At 48.3% G+C, this 14,079-nt stretch overlaps 3 protein-coding genes across 3 annotated transcripts; 2 read left to right on the forward strand and 1 right to left on the reverse strand.

The window, feature by feature from the left end:
• Nucleotides 1-128: 128 nt before the first annotated feature.
• EPUS_05305 (uncharacterized protein) lies at nt 129-1,477 on the reverse strand (the record flags this gene model as incomplete). Its single annotated transcript, XM_007804884.1, has 3 exons — nt 129-605; nt 676-1,040; nt 1,321-1,477. 3 exons carry the CDS (start codon nt 1,475-1,477, stop codon nt 129-131), a joined length of 999 nt encoding a protein of 332 aa, XP_007803075.1.
• Nucleotides 1,478-2,000: 523 nt separating this feature from the next.
• On the forward strand, nt 2,001-6,721 carry EPUS_05306 (uncharacterized protein; the record flags this gene model as incomplete). Its single annotated transcript, XM_007804885.1, has 5 exons — nt 2,001-2,072; nt 2,131-2,149; nt 2,199-2,548; nt 2,601-3,847; nt 6,031-6,721. The coding sequence occupies 5 exons, from the start codon at nt 2,001-2,003 to the stop codon at nt 6,719-6,721; spliced, it is 2,379 nt and encodes a 792-aa protein (XP_007803076.1).
• Nucleotides 6,722-10,728: 4,007 nt separating this feature from the next.
• EPUS_05307 (uncharacterized protein) lies at nt 10,729-12,146 on the forward strand (the record flags this gene model as incomplete). Its single annotated transcript, XM_007804886.1, has 4 exons — nt 10,729-11,054; nt 11,414-11,534; nt 11,589-11,790; nt 11,896-12,146. The coding sequence occupies 4 exons, from the start codon at nt 10,729-10,731 to the stop codon at nt 12,144-12,146; spliced, it is 900 nt and encodes a 299-aa protein (XP_007803077.1).
• Between the last annotated feature and the right edge of the window lie 1,933 nt (nt 12,147-14,079).

Genomic DNA, 14,079 nt, shown 5'->3' on the forward strand with positions numbered 1-14,079 from the left:
AGCAATAATCAAATTACGGAGGTAGCGATTGTACCGCCTGACGTCGGCTTGGCCTGTCGCTAAGAAAAGACCCTATATCCAAATAATTCTTTAGCTGTGGTGGTCTCCTGTGGTAGCTGGGTACTCGTTTATTCTGAAGGTTCTTGCCGGACAAATTCTTGCCAAGGCAAATAAAGGGGCGACATCAGCAGTCGACATATCTTTTCGAACAACTTCCTAAAGGAGATCAGCATCTGTCTCTTTGGACCTTTTTCATCCGACGACCCGGGATCTTGAGGGAGGTAAAGTCCAGGTATGCCCATACCGCCGCAGGCCCGAGTCACACGGATCATGTTCTCCAATATGATGTTTGGTTGCTCCTTCTCGCCGCTGCTGTCAACGGCCTGATAGCCTACACAATCGACTGATCGATCCACCATTTCATCATTCGCTTCGATGATCTGGTATAGAGCATCTGATTGGGTAAAGTCGATTGGCATGCATTCAGGAATTTTTCTAGCCGCAGAGAGCCGCTCTGGAACGCGATCGACGAGATAGATCTTGGAGGCTCCTAGTATTGAGGTAGAATAAGAAGCCATCAGGCCCACCGGCCTAGCACCGAATACCTGAGCACAAGCATGGTTAGTAGTACTCTAACCAACCAAGAGGGAATAGGGTGGATCACTAGATGCATACAGCGATGATTTCTCCTGCCTGGAAACCGCTGATCTTGACATCATGCCATCCAGTCGGGAAAATTTCTGCAAGAAGAATGAAGTCTGCATCATGCTCTTTGCCAGCAGGCAACTTGAGGGCATTGAAGTCGGCAAAGGGTACTTGCAGATACTGAGCTTGGCCGCCTCGGTATGGGCCCAAGGCAACGTATCCATAGGCGGCTCCAGCGAACCCAGGATTAGCTCCAAGACAGAAACCGGTGTTTCCTTCCACGCAATTATGACAGCGGCCGTCTCCTATATTGAAAGGTATAACAACTCGGTCCCCTTTCTTAAGCTGAACGACTCCTGAACCAAGCTTGTCCACCACCCCCATATTCTCACGACCTAGGAATGAAGAAACTAAGCTAGCTGACGAGTTCTGGCAGGGTAAATAATCTCCCAGATCCGCAGCATATTGAGCAGGATATGTCTCACCGAACGTGATGCCAGGTTCTGCAGCTGTTCTTCCCCGTACTAGACGACGACTGGCTTTTTTCTACTGAGCGTGAGGGAATACAAGTACCATATGCAAGTCTGAGCCGCAAATGGCTTAAAAAGGAAGTGTTTCCATGTTAGTCCGCTTTCTTAACATATATGATCGAGGAACAGTTTTGTGAGCTCGCACCAGCAATAGGTTTCTTGACAATCACATCGTCGGGATGCTCAATAGTAGGATTTGGTACCTCCTCGACCTTGAGCTTGTAAGGCCCTTGATAGTTGACAGCTTTCATATTTGAATCCTCCCCCACCTTTCCGGAAGAACGGACTTCAGTGGCAGACATTGTAGACGACGATATTGACATGTTCGTACAATCAACCAGACGACGCTATTGAGACAGCATTCAAAAGCAATACTATACATCCGGAGCATACTGATGTATGACACATGTAGTACAATTAGTATCTTGTGTACAAAGTATTTTTCACTGTGGCTTATGGAGGATGGGAGGCAATAAGTAAAAAGACATTGGGGAAGTTGGGGCGCGCCAAGATTGTGGGGGCGGAAATGCCCCTCATCCTCTCATTCTCTCATCCCAATTCAAATCCTCCGTTGTGGACTTTGTCTGCACCACCTGACGAAACTTCATATGCAAAGACTTGTTCGGCGTATTTCCCCGCTCAAATAACTGTGCATACAGTAGCACCTACTCGAGAACTCCTCCTGGCTCTCCCTCATTCCTTACGTTCAGCCATCTTGTACCACTCTGCCAGATGTCGAAAACTTCTCCACCAACGGACGCAGCTATTTACCGTCAAGGAATTTCATTTCCGAGCAGAAGGAGTGTTGTACACAGCATCAATGGCATGGTTGCGTGTACACAACCTTTGGCTGCAGAAGCCGGACACAGAATACTTAGACAAGGAGGCAATGCTGCTGTAAGACCCCATCATCTGTGCTCGGAGACACAACAAAAGGGTTGACAGAATTGAATAGGATGCTGCAGTTGCAGTCGGTCAGATGCCTCAAACTTCTCCTTCAGCGTCGCTGATAACATATTTCAGCGGCCGCTCTCAACGTTACCGAACCCGCCTCGACCGGAATAGGAGGTGATATATTCTGCTTGTTCTACGATGCGAAGACCAAGAGAATTCATGCTTTGAATGGCTCAGGCCGGTCTACTGCCAAAATTGATCTCCCAACTCTACACAAGGAATTGGGTGTAAAGCATGGTCAAAAAGGCTCAATGCACTACCTGAGTCCACATACTGTGACAGTACCAGGGGCGGCTGCTGGATGGGTAGACACAGTTCAGAAGTTTGGCAGCAAAAAAGTGTCATTGGAACAAATTTTGACACCAGCTATCGAGCTAGGAGAGGACGGGTTTCCCGTCTCGGAGCTTTGCGCAAGATTAGTAAGTTCAGTTGATTCCATGAAATGTCAGGGGACTTACGACGATATCACAGTGGAGTGAATCTGAAGACATTCTACGAAATGCATCACCTAATTTCCGAGAACTTCTCAAACGCGATCCCAAGGCCGAACATTTCGCTCGTGCCCCCAAGGTCGGGGAAGTAATGCGTAATCCAACACTGGCAAAGACATTTCGAACGTTGGCAGCCGAGGGCAAGAAAGGATTCTATACTGGTAGGATCGCTCAAGCAATCACAGATGTGGTCCAGCTATGTGGAGGCTACTTGGACGTTGACGATCTCAAACATCATATGGACGTGGGACCTCATCACGCGGATCCGATGTCTATCAAACTTACTGGCCATGGTATCGGCAAGCCCACAACGAAGAACGACGGGGCGGATGCTGAGCTTGAACTCTGGGAGCACCCGCCTAATGGCCAAGGTATCGTTGCTCTTATGGCTCTCGGTATCCTCCAGGAGCTCGAGAAATCCAGAGCCATTCCTTCTTTCTCGACCTCTAATCACAACTCTACCACCTACCTCCATGCCGTCATCGAGGCCCTTCGTATCGCCTTTGCAGATGCAGGCTGGTGGGTAACAGACCCACATCCAGAACACAACCCTAATCTCAAAAAGCCCACTGACCTTATCTCCGAACACTACCTTGCGGAACGAGCAAAACTCTTCTCCCCCACAAAGTGCTCAGACCCAGTGCACGGTGAGCCCAGTCCAGCCCAGAATTCCTGCGACACCGTTTACTTCTCCGTCACTGATGCCGAAGGTAACGGCATCAGCTTCATAAATAGCATCTATTCCTCATTCGGCAGCGGCATCATTCCAGAGGGATGCGGTTTTACGTTGCAGAACCGAGGTGCCAACTTCCAGCTGGGCCCAGCAGATCATCCGAACATCTACGCCCCAAGAAAGCGACCGTACCATACCATCATTCCCGCATTGGTTACGAAGGGTGGTGCCGAGAACAGACAGCTACATTATGTGTACGGCGTGATGGGCGGCTTCATGCAACCGCAGGGCCATGTTCAAGTCTTGATGAACATGGAGGTATTTGGGATGGATCCACAGCAAGCGCTGGATGCGCCGAGAGTGTGCATTGGAGCGGGCATGCTAAAGGATGCAGATGTCTTTGACCGGACAGTGTATCTAGAGGAAGGGATAACGCAGGATACGGTGGCAGGCCTCGAGAAGTTGGGGCATAAGGTCAAGGTGCTGAACAGGTTCAATGCTGTTTTTGGGAGGGGCCAGATTATTAAGTGTAGGAAGGATGAGGATTTGGGGAGGTGGGTATATAGTGCTGGGAGTGATCCAAGAGGAGATGGATGCGCTATGCCTGGTTGATGTGCGAGGTCCTATGGGCATGAGCGGGTGGAAGAATGCGTTGCCAACAGTGGGACACATGAGCGTTGGCATGTCTGAAGAAATGTAGTTAAAATTACAGAGCATGCTCAGGACCCTAGCTGTTGCATCGCAATGAAGGCCTGGGAGCTGGATGTCATATGAGGCGCACTTGATGCCCTTCACTTTGTACAGATCATGCTGCTACATAGACGCAGTTAAATTTCATGGGAGGTTTGGGGGATTTGTCCCGCGAAAGTAGCTGCGTTTCCACCGTCATAAGTTCAACCTGTGCTGCAGTTGTTCAGGATATCAAAGGAGGGAGAGAGGAGACTTTCTTTGCCAATAGCAGCTCAATAACGGGCTTTGGTACCGTTGGCAGGAAGCGGGTGAGGGAGTAGAAAAAGGATGCACCAGACAGCGCTAATGGGTTTCGAACCACACTTAGTTGATATATCTTTCCTGACAGGAGTATGACCAGCACCCTTTGTAGACGCTTCTGTTGAGACTACATATACTCTCGCAGCTGAATCGGGTGGACCCGGTAATACATGGGGTCCAAGCTGAGGTCACTTTTCCTTGCTGGTAAAGCCGTACCTAATCCTCGTCTCCTGAAAGCAGACCTCACATACAATGTCAGCTTGACTCCACAAGCCATTGCAGATGCAACGATAGCACCGCCAATCACATGGAGTCGGAAGGATTCAGGTGCCACGTTGGCCTAACATTTGTCAATGACCACCAAGCAAGTATGAGATTGACCATTCCTGTTGTAGAGACGATACGTTCGGCGAGAGCTGAAGCGACCCGTGCCACATGTCCGTCGCTGTGGAGAGGTTACAGGACAGAATGCCTCGTACCGCCCATGCTGAGGGCTTGAAATTTCCGATATCTGGCTTGGTGTTACTTACAAGGTTTGTTCGTCCTACCACTGCAGTCAGCAGCTTACAAGCAATTTCGAGTACGAGACGAAACGTAAAATACGAATATGGAATACTTTCATCTAAGTAAGTAAGCCATCTGGGCTAGGTGCCGAATTCCCTGATTCCACATCATCATTTTCGATTTCTAACGATGATGCCTCTATGGGTGGCCATGATCAAGTGCATTCGCTTGAACAGGGTTTGTGTAATCCGAGGTAGCTTCCATTTGCGCGATAAGATCTTACAAATCAGATGTCCGTCTGCTGTGTGTCATGTTGTTGTAATGACACACTTTGCTAACCTTGATCCGTTAGCAGCAGAGCACTTTTCTATTTTCTTCCTGCAGCTCCGTCAGCCTGGAGGATTCGGACAGGTATCAAATCCCTCAGCCCAATTGTGCCAGCCCCCAATCCAACGTCTTGCGATTTCCGAAGTGCCGTCCTTTGACTTAGTTGCTTTGAGGGTTTGAAACATACAGGTCTTCATATTCACTAAACCCTTTACTCGGACGAAAGCTGAGTCCGTCTCCGCTCTGACTACGACGGTTAAATAACACCGAGCCGATCTCTTTGATAGGCCAACGTCACGACATGGGGCTTATGGCATGATTGCACTACGAATGCGAGCTTTCGAGTCTGCCTAATGGGCACTTGAGTTTTTGGAACATTGCGTCTTGACCAGGATGGAGGATTCTACTTCTTGCTAAGCTTGTCATACCCCAAGCGCTACTGCGCCGTGACTAAGTCTGGTCATATATATCCTTGAGCGTCCTATGGCTGCTGATATGAGCTGTAACGATGTAAACAGTACTACCCGCTTCGAACAAACTCGCGCCTTACTGTCTCTTTCTTATCTGCAATCTTCTGTCCACGCCTGTCACATAGCACGTCTCAGCACTACTTCATTTCCTTCTATACGCAATTTCAAGCTTTTTCAACATAGACAAGATGATTACACAACAGGGCAGTCTGCCTACGGAACCACAATCTCCAGTCGATGGTACTTTGAGGAAAAGGGTTTGCAAGGCCTGTGATCGATGTCGTCTCAAAAAGTCAAAATGCGACGGGTCCACGGTGTGTTCAAGATGCCGGCTAGATAACGCTATTTGCGTATTTGGGGAACGCAAAAAGACCCACGACAAGGTGTATCCAAAAGGGTGAGTTTCCTGTCATCTGTATACTGGATACAAGCACTAACAATTCTAGGTATGTCGAAATGCTCGAGCAACAACAAGCACAATTAGTGGCAGGCTTGCAGGAATTATATCGACGAACACAAAACGGACAGGGTTGGGAAGGACCTCCATTGAAGGAGTCGAGCAACGGCACCCCGTTGACACACGACATACTGGAAAGGCTGGGCGCTCTCAGGTCTAGGAGACACAATGTAGACGCAGAGCATTTCGAGGAAGATTTCAACTCGTTACAACAACGACTGCTTGCGAATGGAGCAGGTTTGTTGCAGCGGACACCGTCGGATAGCAGCTCTGACGCCTGTCTTTCACCCACCTTCAGCCAAGGATCCCGCAAACCACCAACAAGAGACCCACTTTCGTTCAGCAAGCTTCCTCCAACCCCCCCAACCTACAGCCCTTTTTCTCAACATGCATCTCCCACTCTATCAGTGGACAGCCCCAACGAGAATCACTCTCCGTCGCTGCAGAGAGTTGTCGATGAGGGCTTGCAGCAACACCAGGCATGGGCTTCGTCGAATATGGTCATTGATACCACGGATGCTGTGAATCAATTTGGATCATCCATTGATTTCGCTGCTATGCCGAGTCTGTCTCACACTTCAGCAATACCAAATGGGACCATCGCACCTTGTCTGTCAATGCGCGACTGGAATCGTGACATCGATTTTCATAGGTACTTCACAGCAGCTATGATGTATTGATTGTATGAAACTTACCATGGCCGGATAACTTTTGGGTGGCAGTTTATCGTCTTCAATCGACACCATCTACATTTAGCGCAGGGTGTTCCGGTTCAACATGTTCTTCACAGCTTGGCAATTATCGCTTTAATGACAGGTACTTGATGCGGGCGCCACGAAATGCAGCATCGCTTGAGCGGGTTCTTTTAAGAAAAAGTTTCCCTTTCACAACTGCAGCTAACTTCCTGCTCGCTTCTTGTTAGAAGTAATGGAGCATTCATAATGACGTTACGGAATAACTGAACCATCATCCTCTAGCAGCCCTACCCAGTCGAACTGAACAATTGCCGGCTTTTGCTTTCCTGTCAGATCCAGTCGCTTAAGCAAAATTTGGTGGTTTCCATAAGATTGCTGTTATTGACTCCATAATCTTCTGCTTCATCCGTATCAGTAGATACCTGCGCCTCTAGTAGAAAATGTCCCCTTCTGTGCTTAGACTGCAGAAATGATTTCCAGGATGCTTTCAGACCCTTGACGATCTCCCGGCAAATCACCGCCTCTCTTTGGTGCCTTGCAAGGATTGAGACGTTACTATGTATCAACATGCAGCTGCGTCCTTGCCCACCCAATTTCTGACTCGCATGCCTACTGCAACAAGTGATCCAGCAGCCTTCCTTCGTTCTAAACTACCAAGCCCAGCGAGAGGCTTGAAACCCCGCTCTCGTATCTTAGTGCGTTATGTTCCTCGTGTATGCGAACATGAAGCATTTTGCCGTTCATTTTGAAACGGGATAGGATGAGCCTTGGTCTCCAGCCTTGTCTTTATCGCAACTACGTAGTATCTTCTTGCGTCTAAGCTGTACGACGTCGACTGTACACATTGCTAGTGCACATCGCAGCCGGCGGCCATAGCCTGCGCTTTCGCCCTGCAGGGCCATCGCACCACGATTGCATACTACGTACGTCGTAATCGGTAAAGTGTGATTCATGCATTGCAAACTACTCATAGTGCCAGTCGGGCTTTCGATCAGCTAAGTGGTTTCTCTACAAGCCTATTCCTTGTTTGGTTTAGTCTTTCCTACAACGGAGGAAAATTACCCCTTTTGACTACTTTAAATTAATGAAGGTGGGGCTGTGTTGAGTTAAAGGAGTGTGATATTCTGGTACCAGCTCAGCCCCTCACTTCTTGGGGGAGGATGATGTTCCGCAGCTGTATCTCAAACTATCAGACACAGGAATAAGTATTACCGAGTTGCATAGAAAGCACCCTGGAGTTATCTGAACTATTCCGTATTTCATACACATACCGTGGAAGATTCTTCATAAGTCCTCCCTGTTGGACTTCTTGGGCCATTGAACAGATGTTTCGGCGCTTGGACATGCTCAATGAGATGTCTATTTCCTGAAATGCACTGCGAACATTCTCGTTATGCCGCAGTCTGTCAGAGTGGCTAAACCCATAACACAATGGCCAAAGGTATAGCGTTGAGTTCCAAGATGCGTGCAGAGACCACTTAAAGTCAAGAGGCTACCATCCGTCAACCTCGCAGTGAGGGACACATACGCCCTCAGCTCCCTAATAACACATGTAAATCAGTATTCACTTTTCCGTGATCATCTCAGGAATGGGACCGAGTAACGGTATGAGATAACCCACTCCAAACATAGCGGTCAATCCTCAGAGCGGATTCCTCAATTGGGAAATCAAACACCACATATGCACTACCGACAGCTAGGATGGTCAACCTGCTTCATACTCCATGGTCGCTCGACAGCTCAAGAGAGGTATAAGAGTTTATAGTTCTAGCAAGCATCGTCCATGGTTCAGCATGCCACAATCGACACGGAAAGACCATGGGAAACCTGGCGTAAAAAGTAACCTGAGGATGTAACGGAGCACAAACATCCCTGGGGTGCTCCGGTGACCTACCCAGCAAAGGGAAAGTCCGGTGCTTTAACCACTCGACGGCCTTCTAAGTGAAGCAAAGATCACATTCCTATCGTCCATGGCGTCTAGAGGCTCGAAATAGGTCTAACATAGTACGTGTACAGTTGGCCACAAGGCGAACAGTCTGTTAGAGTTTGGGTCGAGATTCCTGAGTTGTGATGAAATCCTGCTCGCGAGTCGGCGGTCGGGATCAAAGGGCCGGTGGCATAACGTTTACAGTAACTTAATAGCCGAATAATTTTCAAATTTGAAATGACTTGCACATGCTTGAACATCTGGGTTCGGAGGGTTCCTGGTATCATTATGACATATCTCGTTTGATTTCAGCGACAGGGGCATTGAATGCTCCTGCCACGAGTCGATGACTAAGGTTATGCATTTGATGAAGTCTTCATTATTCAGCCTGGCTTGTGATGGAGCGATGCTAAGTATATTATACTTTTTGTTACATTGAACCAGCGACAAAATTCTGTTCTTCCCTTTCAGCAAGGCCTGCCCACATCCCAAGCGCTGAGACTAAACCATGCAGCGTCGAACATCGAAGCCCGACATTCCGTTCGAAGATGAGATAGGCTCAGCCAGTGAAAGGTCAATGACTGTCGAGCTTTTCACTGCTTTCAAGCGGACGACCGAAATGCATCTCAATTTCGTTCTCCGATTTCAAGAGAGCCGCGTGCAGCTGACATTGAGACCTTTACCAATCCGAAATGCGATTGTCTCCAAGGTGGCCGCTGTTTCGCTCCCTCTATGTCATATTCTATGCTCTCTATGGAGATCGTGTGCAGATCTGGACGTAGGGGACAAACCCCACCGATACCACTTCTACTTGATCATTCCACAGGAACATAGAGAGCATATGAACGACAAGGATCAACAGATAAGTGACGATTGAAGATGAGAGCGAGCTGCCGGTTCTGAAGAGGAAATGAATTTTCTAAGTGTCCTTGTTTTCTGGTGAGTTGTTCGGAGGAGAACAAGGTGGCGAGTGCCCGTTTTGAAGTTGAAGCCTCGATCAACTCAACGTTGTGGGACTTTCGAAGGTCTCTTGCTTCCGTACAAGGAAATGCACTGGGACCTATCGATAATATCCTCGCGAAAGTTGGAGAACGTCTTTCGTTATATTATTGATGAAATTCTCCAAGAGACACAAGCACGCGTATGTCCAAACTTCGTTAGCAAGTATTGGTATTTTCGCGCAACAGAATCCCAATTCCCGTCAGCGTTGATTGTCGAAGATGGCGTCAAGACACCTTCCAGAGGTGATCCGACTGTCGTTGGTTTCAAAGTCGACTCTGCACTTCAGGATCGCCGAGACAACGATCGTCACGGGAAAGCTGTACGCTTGGGCCGTTGCGATATAATCATTTTCTCGCTATCTTATCAACAGCTTTCTTCTCATGATATCGAGCCAGTGATCAGCACAACACTGCTTTCGAACAAAGATTTTATCTTCTTCCTTCTCATCATCCATACACTTTACACTACTCTCCAAGCTCCTGCTCCGAATTACATACATGCCATTCCCTTTCATCTCGATACAGTTCTCTTTACTCTTATGCCATACTAAAGCATTTTTCTCCACTCACATACTTATCTATAACCTTTCAAACCCACTTCACCCCTTCTATCTCTCACATGCGCGCAACTCATAGATATATTGGTCTTATATTCTCGTCATACACTGAGTCTAGTAAGTCGTCTACTACCTCGTGCTTCTGTTCCTTTCGATTGGACCAACGCGTCCTATGGCCTTCTGTTCATGCCGTCTGGTCCGCACTGTTACTTGACCTCGCACCCACCTTCGCTAGTTATAATTAGCGGAGTGTAAACTCGGGCACCTTCCCTCCTCGCTACAGTTCCAATACCGTACTTCTGAGTACTTCTTCATCATTGACCTGTCTTCTCATCTTTCTTCTCACCATATATCTTCTAATCGACAATCTTTGCCCATCCTCTGATTCGCTTTTAATCTAGTTGAGTTCCAATACTGATATTTGCTCAGACTCGAAGGCCGTCATCAGGTTCCATCCCACCGGATTCGCCAAAATCACTTTTTGAATCCTCTTTGCTTCTCCAGAGCATGGCGTCGTCCCAGACTCTTGAGCTCAACGATGCGTCAAAGGGCCCTTCAGACCCGTGCGATGTGATTGAAGCTACGCTGTGGCAACCAGATCTCAAAGATGAGCTCAATGGAATCTATCGCGAAATGGGCCTTGGACAAGATATCGCTGCCGCTTTCCCCAACCTCCTCAAACGCCCTATCGAAGAAGTATCAGAAGCTGAAGTTACGCCACTGCCCAGGAAGGAAAGGTCTAGAAAGCCAAAGGATGCGGACTCCAACAAGACAGCACTCGAGGGAGGTGAACCGGAAAATGAGAAACCCAAGAAAGATAAGCCCGTGGTAAAGTGCATTTCATGCTTGGAGACAAAAAATATCAACCAATTTCCCGAGTCTTTACCCTCTTCATCTTGTACCCATGGCCGCGAAATGTGTCGAATGTGCATAATTGCATGGATTCGCATACAGGTTCAGGGATTGAGGATTCCGTGTTGCGCTCTATGTTTTTGGAACAATGGGCTATGCTTATGTGGAATGGATCACGAAGAAGAAATGGGACAGAGACATCCTTACGAGGTAAGCTTCAGGCAAGCGCGCTCCGACGTGACATTCAGGGCTCAGATGAGGAAGCGAAAAGAGTCTATATCCTGTTTCACTCCTCAAACCTGCTCGTCATCGCCTGACTCGGCTAACACGTGAATTTCAGGTTCAACAAACTGCTATACAGGACCGCTGTAAGCAAGATACCTGGATTCACTTGGTGTATTGCTCCAGGCTGTGAATACGGACAAGTCTACCACCGTGGAGGTCAGGAAGAGACAGATGCGGTATTCACTTGTCATGGTTGCCAGGTCCGCTCGTGCATAACCTGTGATGTACAGTGGCACGAAGGCCAGACATGCCTCGAATATCAAGAGAATGGGCGCCTGGAAAGCGAGCCCACACCACGTGACTTCGAAATCGCCATAGAAGAGCAGAAGTCCAAGGAAACGCTGAAGGCGCAGACGAGGAGATGTCCAGGTTCCGGATGTGGTGTACCCATCATGCAATATTCAATGTATGGTGGTTGCGACAAGATGAAGTGTAAGTGTGACCATTCGAGATCAGTCCTGGCAATCTTCATCAAACCTCACTGTCTGGCATACCTTTGAAATGAACGCTGAAAGCTGACCCACTCTCCTGCTGCAGGCTCGATGTGCCAGCTCGAGTTCTGCTGGCGATGTGGCGCCGACTACAGAACCATGAAGGCCAACAAGAGGTCTGCACATAAAGAGAATTGCTACTGGCACAAGCGTATCTTCAAACTATGGAGACGAGCACCGGGGAGTGCTGTCGTGGCTGAATGGGAAGGCATGCCGCAAACGACGATCTCGAACGCCTCCTACCTCAAGGACTACAACGATACCAGTTACCGAGGTTTCCATGATATGGGACTTTAGAGTCCGCCAGCTGGCTGCACGGCAGGCGTACTAGAGCTCGAAGCAACTCGATTGGTGTTGTGTGATGAGATTCAGGACATTAATTCAAGCAGCTTGAAAGTTTTTTGCAGCTTCGCAAATTGGGAGGAGCAGTACTCCAGCACATTAAGGGGATGGCAGAACTTTCTCTCCCTGAAGAAACACGACATCAGACTTAATCCTTTATGTGGACGAAATGGATCTATGCATCATGGCCCAGCATTATCGGTACAGCAAACGAGGGAATGGTGGATCGTGCTTTGCAATGGCAAATCGGAAATTCAATTTTTTTTTGTGGATATTTTCTCTAGTTTATTGGTTGGTGGAAACTATGACTCTGTCTCCGGATTGATAAGGTTCAGAGCTTCCTTGAGATGAAACGAGGTGCTTCCACAGACAGGAAAGCCGTGCTTGATAGCTAATCAAAAAAGTTCTCCTTATATATCATCATTCTGGTGCTTCATTGCTTGAGCGCGATGCTGGGAGACAAGGCACTATTGTACTTCAATACGCAGATCGAGATGAAAAGATGAAGATTGAAGGGGGTCAAGTTCTTATTGGCGCTCATCCAAGAGTGTGTTTTGTAACATCTCGTTTTCTCTCTGCACATATCTCACGTAGAACACAAATTGCCATCTCAGCCTATAATGGCGTCCGAGTTGAGTCCTCCATCAACAAGCATTCACTGTCGTCAGGTTTTTTCACAAGGAGGAACGGAACTTGTAAGACATTCGAGAAATTTCTTTGTTTGCTCCCTTCTCATAGCATAACCTCCGAAACGAAGGTGGAACACTTGCATGCTCGATAGTGATGGAGGAATTTAGACTGGTATACAGAGCTGCGACTAACATTGTGGCTAGTTCATCTTGCAAAATTATTGGCTACTACTGACGCACATTGTGTACCAGATCAGAAGTAGCAAGTTTCGAGCAGGAGCGCAACCAAGGCCTTCTAACTGGAGACTTCGCCTTCAAGGCAGACATGTGGCTTTTCGTTTCTCAAAACACGGCTGGTGGATCTCGCAGGTATGATCTCGATCGTACGAAGCTTGACAGCTTACAAGACCAGTTGCGTGAATCCAGAGAATGCCAGGGAAGACACGAGATATTTGACCAAGAGCGAGTCAGCAATCAAGTTCGCAGCTGTTGGGTGAATCGAGCCTCGCGGCTGCGTAAATAGATGCGCCAGACGCACTAGCTCCGTCAGTGTTGATGCTTGATCGACATGGCATCAATCCCCTGATTAGTTAGTTCTCGCCTTGTGGTGTGGGGTTTGAGATGTTGGAGGCACCTCTGGGCAGTGATTCGCCGTCAGACAGATGATGCGTTGGCAAGTGCGTCAACGATTCGAAGCAATCAGCCCAGGGACATCACCTCAGCAACAAAAGCTGTTTGGGCGCTTTACAGTTGGCCTAAGTCGTCGACCCTGGCAGCATGAGTTCTTAGCTTCAGGTGGCGTCCGATCTGCGACCTGGTCTCGGCGTGAGATCTCGAGTTCATAAGGATGAGAACGACCTCCTTCAACGGTTTTGTGATTTGTGGTGTCATTCACCACGGCTTGAAGAGTGTGTCTGGTACAAGAGTTGGTGCAGTGGATCAATTGCTGAATGCCGGGAGGAACGAATCACTTCCGGCGTATGGCCGGAGAGTAGCTGCAGGCGCTCCTGAGGTTTCTGGCCGTTCTGAAAGCCCATAGGTTTGCTGAAGGGGCCACGCAAATGGTTGGCATGGCCCGCAAATACTGAATGGAGGGTGTGCAAACAGAGCTGCGGACTAAAGGCAGCCACGTTTACACAGAGTGGTGACACTTGTCGGCATCATTGAGACAACATCAATGTTCCTTGACCTGAGCATCTGGAGCTCTGGGGAGCTCTGGAGAGCCAAACCGACAAACAAGGAAGTTAAGGGCTTAGCTA

The sequence above is a fragment of the Endocarpon pusillum genome, assembly GCF_000464535.1.
Source record: "Endocarpon pusillum Z07020 unplaced genomic scaffold scaffold3676, whole genome shotgun sequence".
NCBI classification, from domain to species: Eukaryota; Fungi; Ascomycota; class Eurotiomycetes; order Verrucariales; family Verrucariaceae; genus Endocarpon; species Endocarpon pusillum.